The 26,507-nt window shown below is 41.2% G+C and overlaps 1 protein-coding gene across 1 annotated transcript in view; it reads right to left on the bottom strand.

Moving 5' to 3' along the window:
* Positions 1-5,519: 5,519 nt before the first annotated feature.
* Positions 5,520-26,507, bottom strand: part of TRMT61A (tRNA methyltransferase 61A) — a 58,512-nt gene continuing 37,524 nt past the window's right edge. The window contains exon 4 of the mRNA XM_081939947.1: positions 5,520-7,590. Coding sequence (XP_081796073.1) covers positions 7,262-7,590 — 329 coding nt within the window. The 3' untranslated portion in view covers positions 5,520-7,261. The remainder of the gene's footprint in view (positions 7,591-26,507) is intronic.

A 26,507-nucleotide genomic window follows, 5' to 3' on the forward strand; every position in this document is an offset into this window, starting at 1 on the left:
GCACTAGGGATTTGAACTGCCAACCTTTCTGATCAACAAGCTCAGCATCTTAGCCACTGAGCCACCGCATCCCTTGGATGGTTATATATAAAGTGCTAAACTTTATAAACAAGTTCACTTAGATAATATTCCTGTGTTACCATAACTAGTGTTGGAATTAGTATTCAGAACAATAGCAATCTACAGCTGATATTAAGAGACCCATTACCTAAGATGTAGAAATAATCGGATTTGTAGCCAACAAGATTCTTAGCCTCTGTGGCTGGGTCTAATCTCCTTTTCTGAACAAGGGATTCCCTCCCATCCACTCCTGTTCTCAGCTCATTAGGATACTGAAAGAGAATTTAACTGGTTAGTGTTACTTAATGTTTTTCTTTTCTCTTCTTACAAACTTCTTTTAATTTGCATGATACCTGATATTATTGTCTTGAGTACTATTTATACAGGTAGGCCTAGATTTACGGCCACAACCGAGCCCAAAATTTCTGTTGTTAAGTGAGACCATTGTTAAGTGAATTTTACGACCTTTCTTGTCATAGTTGTTAAGTGAATCACTGCATTTGTTAAATTAGTAACAGGGTTGTTAAGTGAATTTGACTTCTCCATTGACTTTGTTTGTGAGGTCACAAAAGCTGATCACACAACCCTGGGATACTGCAAATGTCATAAATATGAGTGAGTTGCCAAGCACCTGAATTTTGATCACGTGACTATGGAGATGCTGCAATGTTTGTAAGTGTGAAAAATGATCGCGTCACTTTTTTCACTGCCGTTGTAACTTTGAACAGCCACTAAATGAACTGCTTAATGAAAAATAACAGAATCTCTACATTAATCTGGTAGGGATCCAGCGATGGATATGTGCTCCTCTATTCCAATATTATCCTTTAAAGTATTATATTATTCAGTGCCTTGCTGTCCTGGATGATTTATCTCCTCTTCCTTATGCATCTTTTGGATAAATGGGGAAGTTTATGATAAAGCCAGCAATGCAAAATATTTGAATTGCGCATTATTTTAGTGTAAGGAACATGTGAGAAAGGGTTATATGCATAGACCCCCTATGCAAATCCATTGTCTAAGTCAGGGGTGTCAAACTGGATTTCTTCGAGGGCTGGATCAGCATTGTACTTCTCTGCGGGTCGGGGAGGGAGCATGGGGGAGATGGGACAGGTCACGGGCACCTCCTGAATCACCCTGCCAGCCAAATGGGCTGGGGGGGGGCACATGCAGCTCCCTCTGCCCTATTTTAGGCCTGAATGGCCTCCTGCAGCACTTTACCGGCCAAAACGGGGTACAGGGGGCCCACACCTCATTTCCTCCCTCCCTGGCCTCCTGCAGAACTCTGCTTGTCAAAACCCAATTTTTGTTGAAAAAAACACTATACTGGAAAAAAATGTAAAAAACCTATGCTGCAGGCGGCCAAACATGGACCACTGGGGGCCACCCGTGGCCCGTTTTGTCTGGCAGAGGCATCGTGGGCCAGTCCTTTGATATTTCCAGGCAGGCAGGATTTAAGCATTCCGCGGGCCGCATCTGGCCCACGAGCCTTGAGTTTGACACCACTAGTTTAGGTCCTTCCCAGAAATCTTAGCTTGAAAGACATTTCAAGATATTTCTTTGAAGGTAATTTCATTACAAATCCATGCCAAATAGATTCCTGAATACTGGAGTTGATTGAATTAGAGACACACTTTAGAAAACAACCATGTTTTTTTCCTCTCACTGGCAGGAAGTCCATAGGCGGCAAACTATCTGACTGAGACATCAGGATACATCCAAAATGAAAGGAATTCTCCCCCACCCTCCAGAAAAATGTATAGAATGTATATTTTAGATGTTTCTTTAAAAAAGAAGACTAGATCTTTTATTTATGGTTGAAAAAAGAAAAGAAAATGAATACAGGCTCCAATTGGCATATGTGTCATATGCCAATTGTAGTGCCCTGAATAAGAGAGGTAATTAGGGACACATGTATAAGGCAGAATTTAGCTTATGCTTCTTGGCACAAAGTTCTTTCAATAGCCACATCTGTGTTATAATAAATTAACCCTGACTGCTTTACTCCTTATTGCCATCTTTTAACTTTGCTTTTACTAATTCAGTGATTGGGAGTTCCATTTCTTGCATCTGGCTCAAAACTATAAACTTGCTAAAGGGGCTATTTAGGCCAATGAGCCTCGTCCTTGTTCAGTGCAAGAATTCAACTTCAAATTTGCCTGTGACAGATGACTTTTTAACCTCTCTAAGAAAACATACGCTAAAGGGAGCCCGCTCCTTCCCTGAATAATTGATTCCACAGACAGTGTTGCTAGGAAATACCCTCCTGCCCTCCACGTTCAATGGAGTCTGCCTTCCTGTAACTCAACTCCACTGTAACACGTCCTGCACTCTGAAATGTTAAGAGATTAGGTCTTGACCTTGTTCTATGCGGCATCTTTTCAGGTATCTGTCAGGACTATCAGATACCCCTTCAGTCTTTTCCTCTAGGACAGTGTTTCTCAACCTTGGTGACTTTAAGTCCTATGGACTTCAACTCCCAGAATCCCCATTCTGGGGATTCTGGGAGTTGAAGTCCACAGGACTTAAAAGTCGCCAAGGTTGAGAAACACAGCTCTAGAGGTTAAACAGTCCCAGTTGCTAAAAATTCCCTTCATAGAATGTATTTTTCAACCCCTTGATTGTCCCCATTGCTTTGTTCTGAATATATTCCACATTGTCTGCATTGTTCTTAAAATATGGTATCTAGAATTGGATACAGTACTCAAGGATCTGATCGATGCAAAGTAAAATTGAACACGTAATTGCTTTGTGTAATTTGGAAAATATATGTTCAATAGGAGAGAATGTATTGCTCAGAGTTAACCTGTTTGGTTCTTAGGGCTTTCTGCGCTTGGTTTTATTTTTGCAGACATTCCATTACCCTTCCTTTGATTAAATAATAGTTTAATACTAAACTATTGATGAGCCATCATTGATTATGATTTTCAGGCCAGCTGTTTGTTAGCTTTTACCATTTAGCTGATAGCAATAGCACTTAGACTTATATACTTTACAGCCCTATCTAAACGGTTTATAGTCAGCATATTGCCCCCAACAATCTGGGTCCTCATTTTACCAACTTCGGAAGGATGGAACACTGATATTTAACTAGTTTGCTAATCAAACTATTATGAAGCATTTTATTTTTAAAAATTGCATAAGATATTTAGAGCATTGTAACACTTTAAGATAGTTACATAATTAAGAGGCAAGATAAAACTTCACAAATTCATAGTTCTGTTGCTTACAAATTGATCTTTTTATGATATGCACTAGCACTTCCCAGGTGTCGGTGTCAGAATGATTGGTCTGTAATTTCCCTTAAAAAAATCTCCTCTTTTTGAAGATAAAAGAATTTTGCCTTCTTCCACTCTCCTGGATTTTTCAAAGACATTACATAAAGATTTGCTAAACCACAGCGGGTGGGTAAAACCAGTTTGTGTTCCAGTTGAATGAATGACATAAAACTATGTAATAAAGTTCTTACAGGAAAACAAGCAGGTTGCCAAGATGGAAGATCCCCTAAGAAAGGCATTTATGTTATTCTCATATGAAAAGCAGGATATGTGTGACTAGATGCTGCTGCACAGCTTCTTAGACAATTGTGTAATATTGCCTAATTTATTGTGTTGAACCCCCCCTCCATTTTTTGTGTATGTGTTTAGAAATGGATGTTGCCTGTTTGTTTGTTAGTTTTTTGTTTTTGAGGCATACCTTTTTTCCTTGAAAAAAGGTATTTTGCAGTTATTTACAATGCGTAACTTGGCAGAATTTAAGGGAACCTTGCCTGATTTTGGAAGCTATGAAGAGTTCCCTTGGTTATGTTGGAAGAAATGTCCATCTGGGTTCAGTTCCAAGTGTGGAGAAAGACAATGGAAACATCGTGGCTACTTGGAAAGATGGTTTTAATGGTGGACAGGATCACATGCCTTCAAAATCTTGGGCGAAGGGAAAAAAGGGAAGAGATGCTGGGAGTGCCTGAATGTTTTACCCTTTCTGGGCTTTTGAATTTGAGCTTGTATTCTGATTAGTTGTCAGACTCCCATGGTGCCATGCAGAGGGAACTTTGTAGGCTGCGTTTCTGAGTCCTAAGTTTGGTTGGTTCTTGCTGGGTGATGATGTAATGAAAGGGCTTTGGGATTCCTATTATGGCTCTGCATGGAGGTCTTGGTTATGTAGAAGGAACATTGGTCTTACCTGACACATTTGTTCTCTGTGTGCTGCGGGAGAATAGACTGACCCAGGCCTTAATGGCCCATTGACAAAGGGGGGGGGGTAGGTTTTTGCCTCTCTTTTAGGGAAAATACTATGCTTTCTAATATTTCCTAAAATGTATCATTTTTCTAGGAGAGGGGTGCGTGCTAACTTCCTACAGTTAATACTTGAATGTGGAACAACCTGAAATCCAGGTTTTTGCTACACCAGGAAGTAAAAGAATCTCAGAACATAGCAAACACAAATAACTTGCTGCCAAAATGTAGTTCCTTGAACCTAAGCTGTCTCCTGCTCATGAGATTTTCTCGAATTTTGAAATGGGCTTGAGAGCTCAAATATGCAGCAAACTTTCCATTTACAGAAAGGTAGTTTGACTTTGGAAAGTTAGCTAACGATTTCTAAACAAAAACAAAGCAGCCATGGGAGCAAATTGTGAAGTATGCTCCGTTCAAACTATGTGCCCTTAGTTATTCCCCCCCTCCAAATAAAACACTTAAAGTAAAAATTGTATTAAGTGCTAAAAGACAATACATTCAGCATCCTTATATTTCACTGATACAATGGATGCCACCTCAGCGATCAGATTCCACCCTCAGGAATAAGGCATTCCAAGAAAGAACATATAGCATTAGTCCAGGTTGAGCAGGGTCTTCCTTCCATTTCTAATTCAGCTGGCCTAGCCATTAAACAAATGTGAGCTTTCCCCTTTTTTTGCAGGGAAACTCTTGCACTAACCGCATTAATGATGCAAGAGCTTTTGCCCTACTTTCCCACAAAAAGTATTTGGTATTAGAGCGTGCCATCAAGATTTTCACCTCTTCTGAGGGGAAAAGCAGTCATAAGGCCAATTATGTAACAGCCTCTTCTTAGACAGTTTGCTTTCCTGGCTTTTAATCTGCTCAGCCGTCCTTTAAGTCTTATCTTTGCTACCCACTGTGGTTAAATTGTTACAGATTAGCACCAGAGCTGTAAGCTGCCTGTTTCAGGATTTATTACATTTTTTTCCTTGTCAAGAAAAGGGCAAAATCAATTTCATATTTCAGGCAGATATATTAAGCAGCCTGTACCTGGAGCGGATATATCTTGTACAGTTCATTGTATTAACTATCTGCAGAGATAAAACTCTTCAATGCAAGAAGGCACCAAGAATAATGTAATCTTAAAACATTTGTGGAGATAAATAAATCTTAGATGTAAGAATGATCAAAGACAGCATTTGATGATGGAGAGTAAGACATGAGACTATTGCAAATATAGCCTTTTATTTATGACTACACAACTCTGACCACCTTATTTGCAGCAAATGTGTTGAATTCCATTGATTTGATAAAATTTTCTCTTATGGAAAGTATGTCTGAAGATAAGCCTTAAGTGACCTATTCCAAAACGTAGCTCCAATGATTTATACTGACCTATTCCAGATTATAAAGTGTGAGGATGACAACAACAAAATCAGCACTCCAAAATTACCATGGACATCCAGAGGATTCTTCAGCATGACTTTGGCATAATTGTACTCCATACACATTCTGCATTCACAGAGCTATGATAAGTTCAGAACATAGTTTCTTGAACAAGTCACAATGGCTTGAATAGGCTCATGTATTGTGTTAAAATCAAAAATAGACAAACCATGGATGGACTGAGCCACGCTGTTGCTTCATTCTGAAGGGCTTCTCCATTCATTCCAGGGAAAAGACACAAATGCTAAACAGTGTGCCCAATGATATCCACCAAGTGAAGTAAACGAGGAAAGTGATTGTATTTATAAGCTGTGTGTGCAAATGCAGGTGTTATACTTTGCATCTAGGGAATGTCCCCATTCATTGCAATTACATGTAATATCTGTTGTCTGACAAATTGTAGCTTTAAGCAATTTCAACATAAGTAAAGGTAAAGGTTTCCTTCGCACATATGTGCTAGTCATTCCCGACTCTAGGAGGCGTGCTCAACTCCATTTCAAAGCCGAAGAGCCAGTGCTGTCCAAAGATGACTCCATGGTCATGTGGTTGGCATGACTAAACACCGAAGATGCATGGAACGTTGTTACCTTCCCACCAAAGGTGGTTCCTATTTTTCTACTTGTACTTTTACATGCTTTTGAACTGCTAGGTTGGCAGAAGCTGGGACAAGTAATGGGAGCTCACTCCGTTATGTAGCCCCAGGAATTTAAACCACCAATCTGCTGACCTTTCTGATTGACAAGTTCAGCGTCTTAGCCACTGCATCTCTAATTTCAGCCTATTTGTATACAAAAGGACTCTATTGAATCCACACTTTATTCAAAGCTCCTGTTCTTTACAAATGAGGGCCAAAGCCAACACCCTCATGTATCAGGGCTGCACCACACTAGATTCAAAGATCAACAGGTACTTTGGAGTGCAAGGGGTGCCATGTTGTAGCCCCTTCAATTAACAATTAACTGAAAGAAGTTTTGTCCTATCACAGGATTGGGCTCCAAAGCAGAGCAAGGCAGTTGTACATTCCAAGAGAAAGATGCAGTCGGTTTAAGGACAAGAGCTTGGTACACATGTCTCTGCACTCTGAAGCTCTTTTTGGGTTATGAATAAAAAACATGTTTACTCCATATGCTGTGGTTTTTAATGGCCTTAAAAGAAAGCCACACTAGATGTGTTTCATATTCTTATTTTTTAAAAAATGAAATTAATTTCTAAAGCAAATATTTAGGCATAAAAAAAAATCTTTATTGCAAACCCTCTTTGAGGGAGAAAATGTCAAATACTCTCTCTCCCTCTCTCCTGTGACTTTCACTCTGTAAATTCCAAACCGGACCTATTAGCTATTAGTCCATCTTCCGTACCTGACAACTAGGCAAGCACTGTTTACTACAACAGCACATTGCCAAGGCCGATTCAGTTAGTGCGCCTGCCTGGCTATTTAAACAAAATATCAATCTGACTATATATGGAATTGCTCTGGAAGCAAGAGAGCTGGGAAAGTTATATTCAGAGGGCTTACAGCAGAAACATTCCCCAGCCCGTATTTAAAGTAGGTTTTTAGTAGCAAAGGTCAAATAACCGGTGTGACCCACCATTTCCTTAAGTGGCACACCGCTCTTAAATTGTATAGTTTCCTGCTGAAGATTTGGACATGAGGCATCTTCATTTGATAGGCTGCCACCATCAACCCCGGTGCTGGAATTACCATCTGCTGTTTTTCCAAGATCGGGGATTTGCAAACTAATTGTTCGAACGTTGTACACTCGGAGCAGGATCTCTGAAGTAGTGATTTCAGTGAAGCCGTGTTCCTCCAAAGCTAAGCAGGTCCTTTGAACTTGCTCGATGCAAGGGGAAAAGGAACAAATGCGTCCACCTACAACAGAAAAAGGAAGGTTGTAAATGGAAAACCAGCAATGTTAAGAACTTCATCTCAATCCGAGTTCCTATAATGCTATTTAAAAGCACATTTCCGTGAGCCATTTATTTCCATTCATTTAAAGCCAGTGGGATCATTCTTCTGACGTAAATTATATAATGACTGTAATTGCTGGTTTATATAAAAGGAGAGGGAACCTTGAATCTTATACATTGCAGATGGTTGCAGGAATAAGTTATGTGAAATGTACAATTTTATGCATGAAAAAACTTCAACGGAATCAGGAATATACAGGATTTAAACATTTATTTTAAACGGCAAGCCTACGCCATTGATCTGGTTAAAGGTTCCACAGAACCTAATGGTGCTTGCTGTTGAAAAGATATTTTTATGTGCAGTATTGAACCATCAATATATTTCTGCATCAACTCTATGACTTGTGTACCTGACTGCCACAAAACTAGAATAGTCTGTAGCTTATTCTTATGCCTGGTCCTTGATTTCTGCTCCAATTCTTAAATTCTTCACACAGATGTTAGCAGCTCATTAGAGGCAGTGACTTTCTCACAATGCCGTGTTGTGTTTTTCTGAGACGCTCCTAATGTCAGGTTTGGAAAAAACAGTGAGAATATATTTCAACATATACAACTCTTTTCTGCTGGGTAAATTTCTTGGAACATCTTGGAAGATGTTAAATTTGGCTCTCTGTTCGCAGTGCTTATTGACAATAGAATCCCTTCAACTATCCTCTCCAACTAAACAAAATGTTCGAATGAATTTCCATCCATCTAATATGGCTTTTTTGTTTTTCCTTGGCAGGAAGAACAGCACTGCATAACTTTCTTTGCCTTTGTGCAAATCTGACACTCTTTTATAGAACTTTCAAAGCTGCCTGTTTTATTATCAGTGCATATATTTTGTATTAAATAAAAAATCTTCTTTAAGTCAAGGGTGACTCCTGCTAACATCACAAACTGGACCGGGTACTTTTTCTTGACAACAATCCAGATGTTGTTTGCTACTGCTATTTGCAAGAAGTTTCTTTGTCTTCCCAGTTTACAGACCTGGAAGGGTTTTTTTTGGGGGGGGGGGATGTCTCCCATCCAATATCACCATGTCTGTTCTAACTCTATACTTTCATGGAACTGGATGTTCAATCAATCCAATCAAACTTTCCACCTCTTTTGATGACAGGCTAGATGTAACTGCATTCTGCTTAACACAGATGTGTAGAAGAAATTATTATGTTACTCTAGAATGCACTTAAGGGCTCTTTTAATATAAATAATATAAGATATTTTAGATTTAAGTTCATTTTCAAAAAAAACAAGCAGCCAGACTGGATTGAACTATTACATTAGTTTTATTTGCTTTGAGACAGCACAGCATTTAAAGATCTGTTCCTCCCAACTCCCAGTCTAAATCAGATTAGACCAATATAATACTCCAGGATTCTATAATTTTATGACTTGGCTGGAGACAGGATGTTTCAAGTATGACAAGCAATAGAGCAGAAAGGCCAAAGTACAAGAGAAGCAAATAAAGATAATGTACTTTATGGAAGAGGATTTATTTCTAACATTTAAGGAGCCACAACATAGAATAGATTTATTCTGGCATATAGTTTCACAATTTAAATTTTGCCTTATCAAATTAAATTTAAAACCGATTGTTCCACAGACAAATGAACTCAGATATGGATATCATCTTTTCATCCAAGAGTCAACAAAATGACTAAAAATATTAAGACACAAAGACACAAGAAATATCAGAAGATTAATTATGGGACTCCAAAGGATTGATCTAATTCTTTACTTTGTCTCACACAATAGGTAGCCCTTGATGAACCGTAAGCAGCATGTGAAGGAAAGGGACCTCAACTTTGCTCAAACAAATGGAAATTTTGACCCGTGCTCTTAATCTAATACAGAATGTTCTCCTATCTTCAAACTTTCATTTTCCCACTTTTCATTAGCTTATGCAAGATGATACTTTGGTTTTAGTTTTTTTTTTAAAAAAAAATTACCTATTGGTAGTAATAAAGAGGTAGGTGTGTGTGTGTGTGTGTGTGTGTGTGTGTGTGTGTGTGTGTAATTTCTGGAAAATTCCATAAAAAAGAATGTGATTTCATACTAAAAACTTTTTCATTCCCTTCTTCAGAATACGTTATAGTTCATTCTAAACTTTCCATTTGCTTTGGAGAATTGTGTCATTATAAAAATGTCAACATCCATTTTATTGAAATTAATAATGATGACTGTTCATAGATGTTTTGTTATAATCTATAATTAATTTTACTTAATCTACTACAGGGGTCTCAAATGAGATTTCTTCAAGGGCCAGATCAGCATTGTACTTGGACAGACACCTCCTACAGCACCTTGCTGGCCAAAACGGGGCATGGGAGGGCCACACACATCCCCATGCCCTGTTTTGGCTGGCAGAGTGCTGCAGGAGGCTGTCCAGGCCAAAAACATGCTGCCCCATTTTGGCCGGCAGAGGCACCGCGGACCAGTCCTTTGCAATTTCCAGGCCAGCCCCACAGGTCAGATTTTAGCACCCTGCAGGCCGGATCCAGCCCATGGGCCTTGGGTTTGACACCCCTTTTCTACTGCATGGTACAAAATGTATATCCAAAAATCCACAAATCACAAGATATCCCTAGCATACTAAAGAGATGCCATTTGAAAAGAGATGCCATTTGCAAAATATGAGGATTTTCTTATACTTAATTGGCACACCAAATGTAGAAACAAAATGGCGGGACAGGATCCAGATCCAGCTAGCCACTGAGTTAGGTGTTCCAATCTCTGCTGAAAAATCATAAAATATAACACAAATGCACAATCTTTCCTTAATGATTTAAAATATGCATCATGTCAACTATCCAGCATAAGAGCGCTATTTTTTTTCCAAATGTTTGTTTATTCTCAAATAAGAAAAGCATAGAACTTCAGGTCCTTCATGTGCTCTTGAAATTCTTTTTCTGAATCGATACCTTAAGATATCACTTGCTAATACTTTTTTTTTAACTAAAGAAAAATTAAAATAATATAAATCATGTAGGCAAAACATATTAATGGGAAATAACTGAATGGAAAATATATCTTTACTTCAAAATTGGAATTATCTTAACAGGTGCTGGTGCTTTCCTCCAAAACAAGCAGGAAATAAAATCTAATCAATAAGGAAAATAACAGTGGTGACATCTAAAAGACTATTCTGACATAAGCACCATGCTGGCTGTTGTGGACCACATTTTACATCACTAGATATAACCTCATTAAAAATGGAAGAAGGAATAGTAAGGCCTGGAAATCCTGAAGAAGAGGCAGGATCTACATGTAATAAACAAAGAAACTGGATGTTGTTGGCTGGTGGAGTGTAACAGCTAAGAAGGAAACAAAAAAAACCAGAATACATGTCCTCCAGCAGCAACCCCCAGAGAAGTAGGGTTTAACACCAGACAAACAAGCAGAAAATAATATCTTAACCAAGCAACCCCAAGGACAAAATTATACCCATAACAACATTGGCTGTGCAAGCTACTGAATACAAACAGGGAGTAAATGCTACATTGATGATGTCACCTGGTTGGGTAATGAAATGTCCACAAAAACCAATCAAGGATTCAGCAGATTACTGTGCATTTGGGGGACTGTGTTAATTTAAGAGAACGGTATGTATACATTATACAGAATAATCTCATGTCCTTAGATGAAGAATTCAGGAGACGTTAGCTTTCTAGCCAAGAGTCCTGACATTTTTCTGAAGATATAAACTGACAAGAGACAGCAACTGAAAATCCCTCCCAAGTTTAACAGATCGAGCAGATAAAACAGAAGTTTAGTGCAAACATTGTTCAGCCACAGCTATTTACAGAGTTTATTTTATTTATCATTGTAATGGTCAGGATCTTTTAAGCAGAAGGAAACTTGCTTTTAAATAATTCAGTTTTCTCTGAAATTCTCTCTCTGTTTATCCCAATGTCACCTCTGCAGGACGGAATAGCATGCTGCAGATTTACTCAGAAAAGGCATGTGGCCAGCCAAATCACATGACGGAATTAAAAGAGATGCTGTCCTGCCAGAAAGGCAGCCTGGCATGATCTTGGTTATGATGTAGCATCTCTGCAATACAGGCCTTTTGACACAGTGGGTTTTCATAGGGGGGGGGGGGGACCCAACAGGAAAAGGAAAATAACAGAGGGTGTGGTGTACATTGTTTTGCTGCTCTTCTGCCTCGCTTCTGAAGGCTCTAAGGGAGCAAAATCCTTTACAAAAGACTGTTATGTAATCCAAGATAATAATACAACCTGCCTGCTAAAAATAAAGTATAATAGGAGCACTATATTGGTTTATATCTAATTCCTTCTTTAAAACAGGAAGGGAAATATAAGCTCTGCATCTAAAAATGCCATGGAAAAAGCAGAATGATTCACAAGTTAGGCAGAATAAGGAAGCACATTTTGGGACCCACAATTTTGAATCCTCCCTACAAAAAAAGGACACGACAAAATAAGAGTGCAGGCTGAAACAATTCTGGCTAATAATTTGGTTTTCTCTGATCTACTGTACTTCGGATGAATTGGAATCAGTTTTAACTTGCAGAATTCCTCGGCAGTCCATTAGATGCAGGTCTGCCAATGTGAGGAAGCCCATTAAATAAAAGTCAGGAAAAATGTATAGGTGTAGCCTGTGTTTATGTGTTTATATGTACAGAAATATCTGCTTTCTTTTTAAAAAAATGACATCCATAATGTAGAAGCAACACATCTAATTCATTTATCTGTATCAGGACAGCAGAGTAACTCATTCTTCTGAGAATATCAGAAGAATATCAGACCAAGATTTTATATCTTGGTCCTCAAATCAAGGATTAGACATATACAATTTCTGAGACAGCACTATTGTTAATGAATGAATGAATTAATTTAATTTAACCCTTCCCTTCTCTAAGGAACAGAGGACAGTGTTCTTTCTCTTTCATGTGTTGTCTTTACAACAATCCTTTGAAGTGCATTAAAATGAAGGATGGGCCACTGGTCCGAGATCATCTGGTGAACTTAGCTAAAGGAGGATTTGACTCTAGGCTCCAATGTTAGTAGTCTAGTATTCAACCAGTGACGTGCGGTGAGGGTTATGGCTGGTGAGGCTGGTGACATCATCAGGAAGGCGGGGAATGGGACCACGTGTGCAGGAGGCTGAGGCAGCCTCAGCCTCCAGCACATGTGGTCCCATTCCCCACCTTCCTGAGTAAACATTAAGGGGACCGCGGAGTGCACTGATCCACGTAGCATTGCTTCCTCCACCGGCACCAGTCCCTTTCCCCCCCACTCCTTCAAAGTCTCCCACCAACCCAAAGCCCGATCCCCAGAGGCCTCCCTCAGGCCTTCTGCATCCCCCTAACTCCTCCTGCACGGCTTCTTCAGCGTCGTCACCTCAGCGAAGCCCTGCCTTGGCAGCCAGCAAAAGACCCGCCGGCTCCCGGGAATGGCCCCACATCAAACGAGAGACTCACCTCACCTCGCCTTTCCCGAGCCGCCGACTCCGAGAAAAAAATTGGGGTGAGGGAGGGAGACGCACAAAATGGGGGCAGGAGCTTCCCAGGGGTGTGGGAGAGGAAGAAGAAGAAGAAGAGCCCGTCCAAGGCTTGTAGCCGCCGGCGCCCACAAACGCGGGCCCGTGGCGGTGGGTTCCTTTGCGTTTGCTTCCTAAAGACCCGAGAGGCGGTGGGCCGGCTGTGTGGTTGTCAAGCGGCTTCACCAATCGCTGCCCAGGAAAAGCGGCTCCACGGGGCCTGGCGGCAAGGCTTGAGTGGGGTGACAGCGCAGCCGCCTAAATGGGAAAGCAACAAAAGGGGCAGCGAGGGCGGGTGGTGGCTGCAGGCGGCAAGGCTTGAGCGGGGTAAAAGCGCAGCCCCTTTCGTTGCTTTCCCATTCAGGCGGCTGCGCTTTCACCCCGCTGAAGCCTTGCCGCCTGCATGGGAAGCCGCCCTCGCTGCCCCTTTCATTGCTTTCCCATTCAGGCGGCTGCGCTTCCCATTCCCATTTCCCATTCAGGCGGCTTCCCATGCAGGCGGCAAGGCTTCAGCGGGGTGAAAGCGCAGCCGCCTGAATGGGAAAGCAACGAAAGGGGCAGCGAGGGCGGGCGGTGGCTGCATAGAGGAGCTCCGAGGAGCTGTGTTTCCCAGGCATTGGTTGGTGGTAGCTGGACCGGAGCCCAAGTCAACATGAAGGGGACCTTTTTCCCCCATTTTTTTTCTTTTTATGATGAGAGCAGTGAGGCTCTGCCTCCCCTGCCCGCACGTCACTGTATTCAACCAATACATAAATTTAAAAAATGTCTACTTTACATTTTTATTTGGGATTACATTTTTATAAAATATTAGCAGAACAAACAAACCTTACCAACTGAGCTATAAGTCACAAAGATACTTCTGATTTTTTAAAAATGTATTCTTTTAATAAAAATAATTAAACAGGAAGTGAAAATGCAAAAGTATCAGCTTCAACATTACATTTTGTTTAAGGGAATGGCTCTGATCCACCTAAATATTCCACTGAATTAACTAAGTAACATCCAAGAAGGCTGGTTCACTATGTGGTAGAATTGTTTTTTAACCTATCAGGCCAACATAGCCATTTTTTAAAAAATCGCACCCAACAAAATGCCAACTCTGTCCCTCCCCAGAAGACTGCCTAACTCCATGGCATAAGATGCGGACGGTTATGTAACATCTTCAATGTCTACTCAAAGATGCAATGAAGATGCACTTAAAGCTAAAGAAAGGCATTCTCAAAAGACAAAGGCTTCTTGGTTCTACCAGGAAAAAGTACTAGAAAAGAGATTGTTAAATGGAGATTATAGATAAAAAACAATTAATGTCGGAGAAACATTATGAAATTCAGCCCTATATAGAGCTGAATAATTAATTCCATTACTGCTCACTTGGTTATAAATGATTTCACATATGCAATGCTTAGATCTACTTAAGAATTAAAACAGACAGCAACATGGAATGCTTATCATGTATCTTTATATCCAATGATGCCCCCCTTCCCCTTTAAATACTAAATCTGTTTCCCACCTCCTTCATCCTTTGCTCTAATACACCGTAGAGGCCGTTGGTTACATTTTTATATCCAGAAAAGAGGATGCATGGCACTGACTACAGACATTAAAATTACTGAACCTCTGGAACAGATATTTCTTGCCAACCCAAACTGTTTGTGCTTCGGTGATGCCTGATGCATTTGAAAGCAGCACAGAGGGTCAGGGATCTAATTAACAAATCACAGCTAACAGATAATATATTCAAGAGATTTGCCCACAAACTGATGGTGGTTGTTGCTTTTAAAGCAGAAGCTAAAAAAAGCAAGGGGCGGGGAGAAGGAGATGCCCCAATTCTCGGCATTTACGGAAGCAGGGGGGGGAGCGGGGGAAAGCATTGTGAAATGTCACCTCACAATAAAGGCTTTGTGCTCAAAGAAAGCTCTGGGGAGACATGAGAGCAACTTACAATTGTTTCCAACAGGCTTTTAAAGCGTTTTGTGTTGTATGGTTTATCCTAGAATGCCATGCACTGTTGAACATAAAATGGTGTCTGGTGATATATGTCACCCTCAAGATAAGGAAAACATAGACATTTCCAATCTTTCAAAACAAAGAAAAACACCCAGGAGCTGTTGAGATGCTCTTCCTAGGCTAGGCTGCACGAATCATCTGTTATCACCATAGGGTTGTTGTTGTTGTTTTTTAAATTATTTGGTGAATCTAGAAAAACTTGTGCATCACTATAGCTAACAGATTTCCCAGCTGGGAACTGATTTGTTAACAGTATTAAGCAATTTTTGAAAAAGAACTGTAGTTTTCATTTCTGAATCACATGCCAGAGAGTTCTCAAGTTTAAAAAAATTAGAGGAATTTAGTTTGCACATGTAGTTATTAAAGTAGAATTAAATGGATATTTTAATATTGTCAAATATTATCTGTCAGCATTATAAGACTGCTCCAGGCACATTTCGATGCAGTTTTATATTAAAATATAAAATATTCTTAAGGATTTGTGAATTTAAATATTTATCATTATGTATTATTAATAATGGCAACTATTTGTTCTTTGGTGATATTTCCCAATAATTCTCAACATTACATTACATATCTATATCTTTCAGGATGCTAACAGAATCATAAAAAGTTCTAAAAGAATGAATAGAGAGAATGAAACATCTACAACAACACTATTTCTTGTCAAAAATTAAGAATTCAAATAACCCGACAAATGTCTAAGGTAAAGGTAAAGGTTCCCCTCACACAGTGAGAACAATTAATCAGTGGAACAGCTTGCCTCCAGAAGTTGTGAATGCCCCAACACTGGAAGTCTTTAAGAAGATGTTGGATAGCTATTTGTCTGAAACGGTATAGGGTTTCCTGCCTAGGCAGGGGGTTGGACTAGAAGACCTCCAAGGTCCCTTCCAACTCTACTATTGTATTCTATTCTATAAATGTATTCTACATATGTGCTAATCATTCCTGACTCTAGCTGGGACAAGTAACAGGAGCTCACTCCATTACACGGCGCTAGGATTCGAACCGCCGATCTTCTGATTGACAAGCTCAGTGTCTTAGCCATTGAGCCACCACGTCCCTCTGGCAAATGTCTAGCCAATCTTTTATTTCCGTTTCCAAATGGGAAAATCCACCCTCCTTCTAATTAATTAATATAAATCCTGAACTGTTCTAATCAACTAGAAATATCGCCTAAAGTTCTACTGATATTTATCTCCCTCTAAGTCTTAAAATTTGAGCTTTGGAACAGAAACAAAAACAAATGCTTGGTCTATATTATGGGTAAGCCCTTAGGTTATTTGAATAGGAGGGCTATAAACAAAATCAACAAAAAAGTATGGAGCATAAATCTACTTTTTGCTTAAAAGGAAAAAAAAATTCCACTAACGTTTCCAAGACAGTCAAGGAAAATTTCTGTCCTTGAGAATGTTGGTGTACAGTTCCTGCAGGACTAATTTCCACAACAGAGATTCCCTAGGGAATCCTATCATGGGAACAAATGCCTAATGAGAGCTATGTGTGCTGTGTGAATGCCAACCTACCTTTTCCTCAAGTGGCTCCTTTGAGTGTTTTTTCCTCCCTTCCCTAAAAGCTACCACCACACAATTTGTTTAATGAGATCTGTATGTCAGCCCAAGTTGATATAGTAATTATCCCAGATTAGTCCTGCTCACATTGGAAGCTGCGTGAGCCTTTTGATCTGAGGGAGCTGCCTTCAAGAATAAATGCTCTATCTAGAACCGTTCTGATGGAAAGGCAGGAAAAACAATAAGACAGTCTGAAGAAATTCTTCTGTCCCACATCCATTCAGTGCAGGGGGCAAATTGTTTTGATGGAAATGACTAAACTGTAAAGCTTCCTATTCCTTAGGCTGCAGAAAAAGGAGGCCAGCAGACATTTTGATCTTGTGCAGATCAAAGCAGGGAACCAAGAAGGTGAAGAAAGAGGAAGCAGCACAAGAAAAACATTATCTGTTTGGGTAGTCTGCTATATATAAAAACTGTATCAGAGCCTCTTGGTAATTCATGAATTCCCATACGCTCATTGTTTCTTTCACAAAGCAAAGAGAATGCTGTTTTGAAATTGCCATGCTTGTGCTATTGTACTATCAACATTTTGCTTCAACACTTCCACCAGAAGAAAAACCTGGGCTTTTGAAAGGATTTATCATTTTATGTTTAGTAAGTATTTATTGAATATAATTTTAAAAACCACTCTTTTCCTCTTCATTTTTTTATCACTTGTAAGTCTGGGGATTTGTTTTCCAGTTTTTCAAAAACTTACAACCTGGAATGAAACATGGCTAAATATTTACCTGGTGAGGTTGAAAGAAAGGAACATATACAGGTAGTCCTTGACCTATAACCACAATTGATCCCAAAATTTCTGTTGCTAAGCAAGGCAGTTGTTAAAGGAGTTTTGCCCCATTTACCACCTTTTTTGCCACAATTGTTCCGTGAATCACTGCAGTTGTTAAATTAGTAACATGGTTGCTAAGTGAATCTGGTTTTCTCATGGACTTTGCTTGTCAAAAGGTCACAGAAGGTGATAATAACATGACCCTTGGACACTGCAAATATCATAACTACATACCAGTTGCCAAGTGTCCACATTTTGATCACTTGACCTTGGGAATGCTACAACAGTCCTAAGTGTGAAAAGCGGTCATAAGTAACTTTTTTCAGGGCCATTGTAACTTTGAATGTTCACAAAATGAACTATTGTAAGTCGAGGATTGCCTGTACAATATATTTGGCTTTTGGATATGGTCAGACGGAAATGCCACTTTTTCTTCAAGTTGTAGGAAGATTTCAGGAGAAACAATAAACACATATTCAGGATCACCATATACCTTATACAAGGCCTAGGATCCTGTTTCAAGAATATGAACCTCATGGGCAATGCTCCAGGAGATCATCTCACCCTATTTTCAAGAGTGGCCTTCAGCACCTTGCATGTTTGTTTTATGTGGTTGTCATCCATTGTCTAGATTCTAGACCTTTGCAATCAAGGCGGGCTTTTATAATTGGTATATGGAACTCACGGAAAATCATCAGATTCAAGAGTTTGAAAGCATGCAGTGTTTTCATTCCCAAAGAAAGATATTTATTAAGGATTTAATGCTAAAAAAACAAGACTATCTCAATAGATATAGCCTTCAGTGGACAAATACATTTTCCCATCCCAAGTAAATTTCCTAGAAGAGCTACATGAAGTAACTTCTAAACTTTAATCCTTGTTATTTCTGAGTTGTGCTGGGAAATATTCACTTTGGGGAACCAATGTCTATGGATATGGAGCAAGGATAAAGATTTGACATTTTTCAAATGGGATGAACTTCAGTTCCCATCAGGTCCAGCTAGCAAAGTAAGAAATTGTGGAAGCTGTGATGCAAAACACCTGGAAAGTTGCCTGCCCTTTCTGAGTAGGCAAAACTGAGTTACAAGTCAGCTAGAATACATACGATGTGGCATATGGCAATTTATTGTCTTTTTTATATTTTACTTTCATACTAATTTCCCCAAATATTAAGAGTGGGCAACCCTCTGGATTTTCTTTCAGGGAATTCAGTATGCTTCAAAATGTCATTGCAGCATCACAACCACAACAGTAAATTACTAGGATCTCAATGTGGGGGTGGGAGTGGGAAGCACTGATGGTTTGTGGGAGTGAGGCAGCAGTATCCGACAACATCCTATCTGCGTTCGCTCAATGTTTTGAGCACACTAAAAATACTGCCTTGGCAAAGAGGGGACAGAATGTCCTTTAAGTGAGAAAGTATGTGGGCAAACTGACATTTTGCTGACAAGGAAAACGGCAGGATTTAGCTCCCAGAGGAAATTCTGTGTGTTGTGTGTGTGTGTGTGTGTATTCACATGCAGGTGACTGTACTCCTGCTCCTGATTCATTACAATGTGCATTAATTATCAGCAAGGTTATTTTGATTAATATTTCAAATATTAAACAGAATGGACAGGTTAGCCTTTCTGGGGGAAAGAAACAGTAGATCGGCCTTCCTTTTGCACAAGCAACAGGATGCAAGGTAACACTTAAGTCAATGGTGAATATGGCATTGCATTGCTTTTATCATCATTTTAACAAAATAAAATGAGATTCTGGTATTCATTGTTATACAAATATGGGCAGTATTTCCATAGGTATACATCCGTTACATTGAGAAGGTGCTAATAATTCTTATCTTAAACTTCCTGTTCTTTGTAAAGAAGCAGTTGTTCCATGCACTTTTTGGGAGAAAGAGAAAAGATTGATGAAGTTTTTCACATATATCCATCTGATGGGAGGTGTACATTCTCACATTTGTATAATTCCCTTTCCAATGCTGTGCCTACCTGGCTATTTGCCTCTTCTTCTGCTTTGTTCTCTGCCTTCTTTTTCCAGTGCAAAGCAATTGTTAATTCCTCAAGACTTTTAATGCTGTAGTCAGAACATTCTGCAGATTAAACTGTGCATAGCTTATTCTAACACAACACCTAGATACTTTAGTACAGAAGAAACCTGACCTGGTACCAGTATCTATTTATCAAAAAAGCTTCCCAATTGCCTCCCAGTTGTTAGAGGTACTTATTATGAGACAGAGAAAGAGTCCTCAAATATAGAAACTAGAAACTATCAAGCTACCAAAAGCGAAAGACAGATGTACGTGAATATGTATGTGTGTAAAATGCTACATGTGAGCATCTAACATTTCTTCTCATTACATTTCTCAATATGTTGTCCTATGAAAGTGATCTCTGGCATGCTCTTTTTCAAACCTGGCAATGTTAAGATGTGTAGACTTCAACTCCAGAGTTCCTGAGCCAGCATCTTAAAGATGCCAAACTTGAAAAGCACAGCTATAGAGCAAGGCATCCTAGACGCTTAGCTCAAAGTTCCCTCTAGGAACGTGATGCATTGAGAGTAAAACTGAACAAGATTTTATTTCATTTTCCAGAGCAAGTTACAATGCCCCAATTGTGTGATCTTTAAGACTTCCATTCTGTTAACCCACCCATCTGGACTTTGAACTCACTGGAAGGGGAAAGAGCGTATGGAAATTGAAGTCCAACACTTTGGAGGGCACCAGGTATGGAAGGCCAGCATGGAGGATGTTCACCATAGAAACCCAATTATCTTGTATGCTATAGAGCAGTGAGAGTGAAAATTTTCAGCACCGAGTGCTAAAAAGGAAGTATGTGCAACCTGGAAGAGGAGCTGCCCAGGGCGCATGCTCGCCCCAAAAATGAACTTCTGGTTTCCGGTGCGTGCATGAATGCCAGCCAGCTAGTCTTCCGGGTTTCTGGCACACATGCATGCATGACGATCAGCTGACTGGCACGCATGCTCACACAGGAAAACGGAAGACCAGCACTTCCAGTTTCTGGCACTGCTGCATGCACAAAGACCAGCTGATCATCGCGCACACATGCACACCAGAAATCCAGAAGAGGAACGGGCGACGCCGCCCATCATGGTTTGCCATCATGGCTATAGAGAGAATCATGATGGGCAATGGTTCACTCTTGCTGTAATTGTGGGGTTTTTTTCAAGCTTGCGGAATTGTCTTGGGTGTTTTACTGCTTTACTGAGAAACCAAGTGCAAGATATTAGTTAAGGAAGGCAACTACTGAAGCTGTCTCTGAGCTTCTCAGGAATTTGTTTTAGTTCCAAAAGACACAAATTCTTTCCAACATGTATTTGTTCCTGTTCTCCCCCTAAACATCTACTAGAAAGGACTGAGGATGGATAGACTTATTCAGAAAAACCATGTGCTATAGTCCTCTTCTTCCTCAGTCTGCAGCTGAGAGGATTGATCTTTCAATCTTTTTGTGTTACTCTACAAAAGCAAGTTAGAGCTTGGCCAATATAGAGTTCTGACAGATGACAACTATAGGATACTGTCATGGATCAAATAAAACCAGTGGTACATCCAGCTTATTATACAGGTAGTCCTCAACTTACAACCATTCTTTTAATAACCATTCAAGTTATGAGAGTGTGGAGAAAAAAACGTAACTTAGGGTTGACCCATGCACTTATGAATGTCACAGCATACCTGCAGTCACACACTCAAAATTCAGGAGCTTAGGAACCAGCATGTATTTATGAGAATTGCAGGGGGGGGGGGGGGTATCACATGATCACGATTTCTCAGGAGCCTTCTGACAATGAGGGAAGCCAAATTTGCTTAGCAACAATGACATAAAACTGGGTGCAATTCCCTTAATGACCAAATCACTTAGCGATGGAACTTCCAGTTCCAATAAGTCCAAGACTACCTGTATCAGCTGACAGATCATTGAGTATCAAAATCTAGCTCTGTACTAGAAATGTTTGGAGTTATTTAATATATATGGAGTTATGCAAAACATATATTTTATCACTGAAGTGCAATTTTTCCTGCTGTATTAACTGTTACTAGCAGTGTGTTCTAAGATACAGTAGTAACAATATTGGTCTACTCTACAAAGTTCTGATAAATCCTATTACCATAAGTAGATAGTATGAAATCTTATCAATAAAAAAACCCACTAAATATTATTATTAAAATGGTATAACCCCAGATGCATGTATACCTCTCCCCAATTATTTAGAGTAATCCTGTATTTCATGCAAATTCAGAGTCAGACTCTTACGCTCCACCTACTAGATACAACAAAACTCACTATTTTTTCCCCGAACCAAACGGCCCTTGATCTCGCCTGGGATAAGCAATGGTCATGGACTTCAGTTCAACATCCCATCCATTTGTTAGAAACGTGAATGAATCAGGAACTGAAATGGATCTAGGGTTGTCATTGATGAAACACATAGAAACAAATATCCATGACAATTCAGTCAAACATTGTGTTTCCATCTTCTACGTATAATTGCAAGCTGGTCCTTTGCTATTTCCAGGGCAGCCCCGTGCACCAGATCTAAGCACCCAGCGGGCTGGTTCTGGCCCACACGTCTTGAGTTTGACAACCCTGCTCTACTGTATATTGATAGCCTAAAGAAGTTTTTTAACATTGAGTTGAAACCAAAAACAAGGTACTGTGATGAATGTAATGAAAAAAAAAATTTTATCAGCAAATGCTAAAAAAGGGATGAAGAGAACAGAGAGACTCTGCAAGTTCAGCAAGGAAGCAAAATCTGCATTGCAACATCGTTGGGATCCTCCAAAATTCCAAAAATAAAACGCACCGTTGCCAGAAAATAAGGACCTATAAAAAGGCACGGCAAGCCTTTTATTTCTAATTCTTCCGGCTCTTTGCAATATAATAGATTGGGAGGGAGGTCAAAGCATTATGAGGACAGGAATAGAAGCAAAAGATGTAAGCTTAACAGACCATTAACTCTCAGCCTATTAAAATAATGAGCAAAGCTTTTCAGAGATCAGGACTGAATCATAGCAATGGAGGAAAAAGGGTGTTGGTACTTACCTGATACGCCTCTTCTCATAGTGGGGGAGGAGTATCCAGGATGGGTTGACCTTGTCCTCTCTTGATTGGACTGAGTCAGATAAGCTCTTTTAGCCACGCCTTGGTCACCAGGCTCCACCCAGTTATCGGCAAAGAACTCCAACTTGCTGTGTCATTCACTCTAGACTTTATTTTAGTTTCAAACCTTTATTTATTACTTCAACAGAACAGTTCAACAAACAATATAACAATTTCACGACACACCCATATCATGAAGGCGCTGGATACTCCTCCCCCACTATGAGAAGAGGCATATCATGTAAGTACCAATGCCCTTTCTCCATAGTGAGGGGAGGAGTATCCAGGATGGGATGTACCAAAGCCTACACGTCCCTAGGGAGGGTTACACATTTGAGTATATGCCCAAACTTATGTCTGGTGAGACCTCTCCCCCGCCTTGTGAACAGTCTGCAAAACCCTACGTCCGAATGAGGCTTCCGCAGAAGCAAAGGAGTCCAACTTGTAATTCCTCACGAATGGTGAGGGGAAAGACCCCGTGGCTACCCTACAGATCTCAGATAGTGAGGCCTGTGTGGCCCAGGCCGCCAAAGTAGCCGCACTTTGTGTAGAATGCGCTGTGATAGAGCTTGGTGTTTGCAGACCCCGTGCCTAATAGGCAGAAGCAATACAGGTTCTTAACCACCTGCCTATCGTGGTGGAAGTCACCTTGTTCCCCAGGGACCCCGGCTGGAAGGAAACAAATGGGGCGTCCGATTTCCTGTTCAGCCTGGTTCTTCTGAGGTAAATCGTCGGAGCCCTCCTCACGTCCAAGGTGTGCCACTTCCTCTCTAATGGGTGAGAAGGGTCCGGGCAGAAATTGGGCAATATCAGCTCCTGCGAGCGATGGAAGCAAGAACACACCTTTGGTATGAAGGAGGGCTCCAACCTTAGCACTACCCTGTTCTAGTGGAACACGCAGAGATCTTCCCTGGTAGACAGAACCTGCAGTTCGGATATCCTCCTGGTGGAGGTGATGGCCACCAAAAAGGCCACCTTAAGATAGACAGTACGTAATGGATCGAATGGAGGGCATGTCAGAGCGTCAAACACCTTGTGTAAGTCCAAGGAAGGGTACCTGTGTACCATGGGCGGTTTAAGACTGGAGGCCCCCTTGAGGAACCACCTGACCATCGGATGGTGAGTCAGTGTCTGAGATCTACTGCACAGGAGTACCGATGAAATGGCTGAGACCTGTCTCCGAATCGTGTTGGGAGCCAACCCTCTGTCCAGCCCCACCTGAAGCAAGTCCAGAACTTGTGCAACAGTGGCCTGGACCGGATTGTGGCCCCTAGAGATGCACCATGTTGAAAATGCCTGCCATGTAGCGCCATAAATGCACTCTGTGGAGGGTTTGCGAGCTGCCTGGATAGTCTGTATAACCCTGGGGGAGAAGTGATCTTCCCTCAGGATGCTCTGCTCAAGTGCCAAGCAGTCAACAGGAGCCACTGAGGGTCCGGATGTTCCAGCGACCCCTGACTGAGGGAGATCCTCTCCTGGGGGATCCTCCAGGGCCTGTCCACCGAGAGGGATTGGAGATCGGCAAACCAAGGCCTTTGGGGCCAGTGTGCAATCAGTACCACCTCCTCCCCCTCCCGCAAGATTTTTTGTATGACCCTGGGGATCAGGGGTAAGGGTGGATAGGTCTAGAGGAGCCCTCGGGGCCAAGAGCAGTGGAGAGCATCTATCGCCTCTGCCCCCCGTGTCCAGTACCTGGAGTAAAACCTCAGGAGCTGGGCATTGAGAGGGGTGGTGAATAGGTTGACCTCTGGGCCTCCGAAGCACTCTGCCAGCTCCTCGAAGATTGCTGGCTACAGCTTCCACTCCGAATTGTCCACTTCAGTCCGGCTGAGCCAGTTGGCTCTGATGTTGTCCACCCCTCCTATATGTTCTGCCCTCAGCGAATGCTATCTAAGGTCATAGGCTATCTGAGGTGCTTTTGCGATTTCTCATAGTTGGACATCCAATACTGAGTTTGTGGTGGGTTCAGACATGTGGACCGGCCTGTCTGACCCTTTTGCCATGGCTAGAAGGGTGCTATGATTCTATGACTAGGATTAGCTCAGAAAATTTCTTGAAGGTATTATGAATTCTTTGAGTTCAATTCACTTGTCGGCCACTAGGGTGCGTTGCAAGACTTTGTAGATGCAGGTGCAGTTCATGTGTCAGCCACTAGAGTGCATTGCAAAACTTTGTAGATACAGACGCAATTCACTGGTCAGCCACTAGAGTAGGCCTTTGGAGGCCTTTGGAGATGCAAGCGCAGTTCATGTGTCAGCCACTAGAGTGTGCTGCCAGACTTTGTAAATGCAGGCGCAGTTCAAGTGTCAGCCACTAGAGTGCGTTGCAAAACTTAGTAGATGTAGTTCACTGGTCAGCCACTAGAGTGCATTGCAGGGCTTTGGAGATGCAGGCACAGTTCACGAGTTGGCCACTAGGGTGCGATGCAATGCTTTGTAGATGCAGGCGCACATCACTTGTCGGCCACTAGGCATTGCAAGTGTTGGCCTGAAATACTGGATTGCAGTTTGTTGAAGAGCCACTAGAGGGCGCTGCTTGTGCCTACTGTTTGGAGTGACTCGTAATGGCGCCTTCCTTGCTGTTAAAGGATGGAAGGCTGAGTCAATCTTGAGCCAGTGAGATTTGAACTGCCAAACTGTAGCTAGCAGTCAGCTGAAGTAGCCTGCAGTTCTGCACTCTAACCCCTGTGCCACCTCAGCTCTAGTTGCCAAGGCTATTCTGCTGGTTAGGTTGTCAAGGTGACTCTCCAGTTTTTGGAATTTCTAAGGGCCTTTACCCGAACTCAGAACCCGTCTTGGACCTGGCTAGCTTGGTACCTTCTATAGGGGTTGAGCCCTTCCCAAATAATACATAAACAATAGTAACCAATCCACAAGAGCATAATAATCTCTTCAGCTGAACTACATCTGTCTTTTGGCCCTTTGGCTGCCCGAAGGCTTTGCACACACAAGGTAAGCTGATGTTGGGATGGTTTGGGGGTCTTTATTGCCCCTCATTGTCAGGACAACTTATTATTAAAGTTCAAAGGATTTGGGAGGTTGGGTCTGGGCTAGCTGACTCTTTTTCATTCAAGTTTTGTTTCCATGGAGATCTTTCCACTTTTACAAAAGTGGAAGGATTTTACAACCACTTAAGGAGTAAGGCTTGGAATCTGCATCAGGTTTCTCTTTCTTTCTTAGGCCACATGTGTTTGGCCTTAACAACAGTGGATCAGATTACATAGGTTGGGAAGGGGTGGGGCTGCTTTATCATGGGATTCCTGGATCCCTTCCCCTGGAGCTCAATTTGATGGAAACAAGGTCGATCTTGCTTTCAAACAAGGAGAGAGAGGAAACATGCTTTTCTAACTTTGCAGGATCTGAGAAGAACAAAAACAGGCTTTCCAGAGCAGATTGAATCAGCTAGGTGGTAGAAGCTGCATTTCTCATGCAACTCTTGGCCCCTTTTTAACACATTTTCTTAATCACAACAGAGACCTTCATCTCAGGAGAGATAATCAGCCTTTCTCACTGAAACGCTCCAAATCCTGGCAGCTGATTTCAATTAGACTGCAAACAGGGTTTGGGATTCAACTTCAATGTCCCTTTTACTCAAGGGGAGCTCAAAATGACCATTGGCTTACCTGAAGGGTCCTTTTCTGTACACCGCGGGAGAGTCCAAGCAATGGGTTAATTCAGTCTGCTTGCCCTTAGGACTGAGGAACTATTTTTCCTTAAGCCACACCTCCTCCTGGTGTGCTCAATCCCCCAGAATTCTTTGAAGGAGTCAGTTCGTGCGGACGGAGCGAAGCGTCCAAGATGATGTACTGTTGACACGAGGAACCCGAATCCCGGCCTTGAGAGCCAGGGTGGGTTGGACTCTCCCG

This window comes from Natrix helvetica (genome assembly GCF_964273705.1).
Source record: "Natrix helvetica genome assembly, chromosome: 1".
NCBI classification, from domain to species: domain Eukaryota; kingdom Metazoa; phylum Chordata; class Lepidosauria; order Squamata; family Natricidae; genus Natrix; species Natrix helvetica.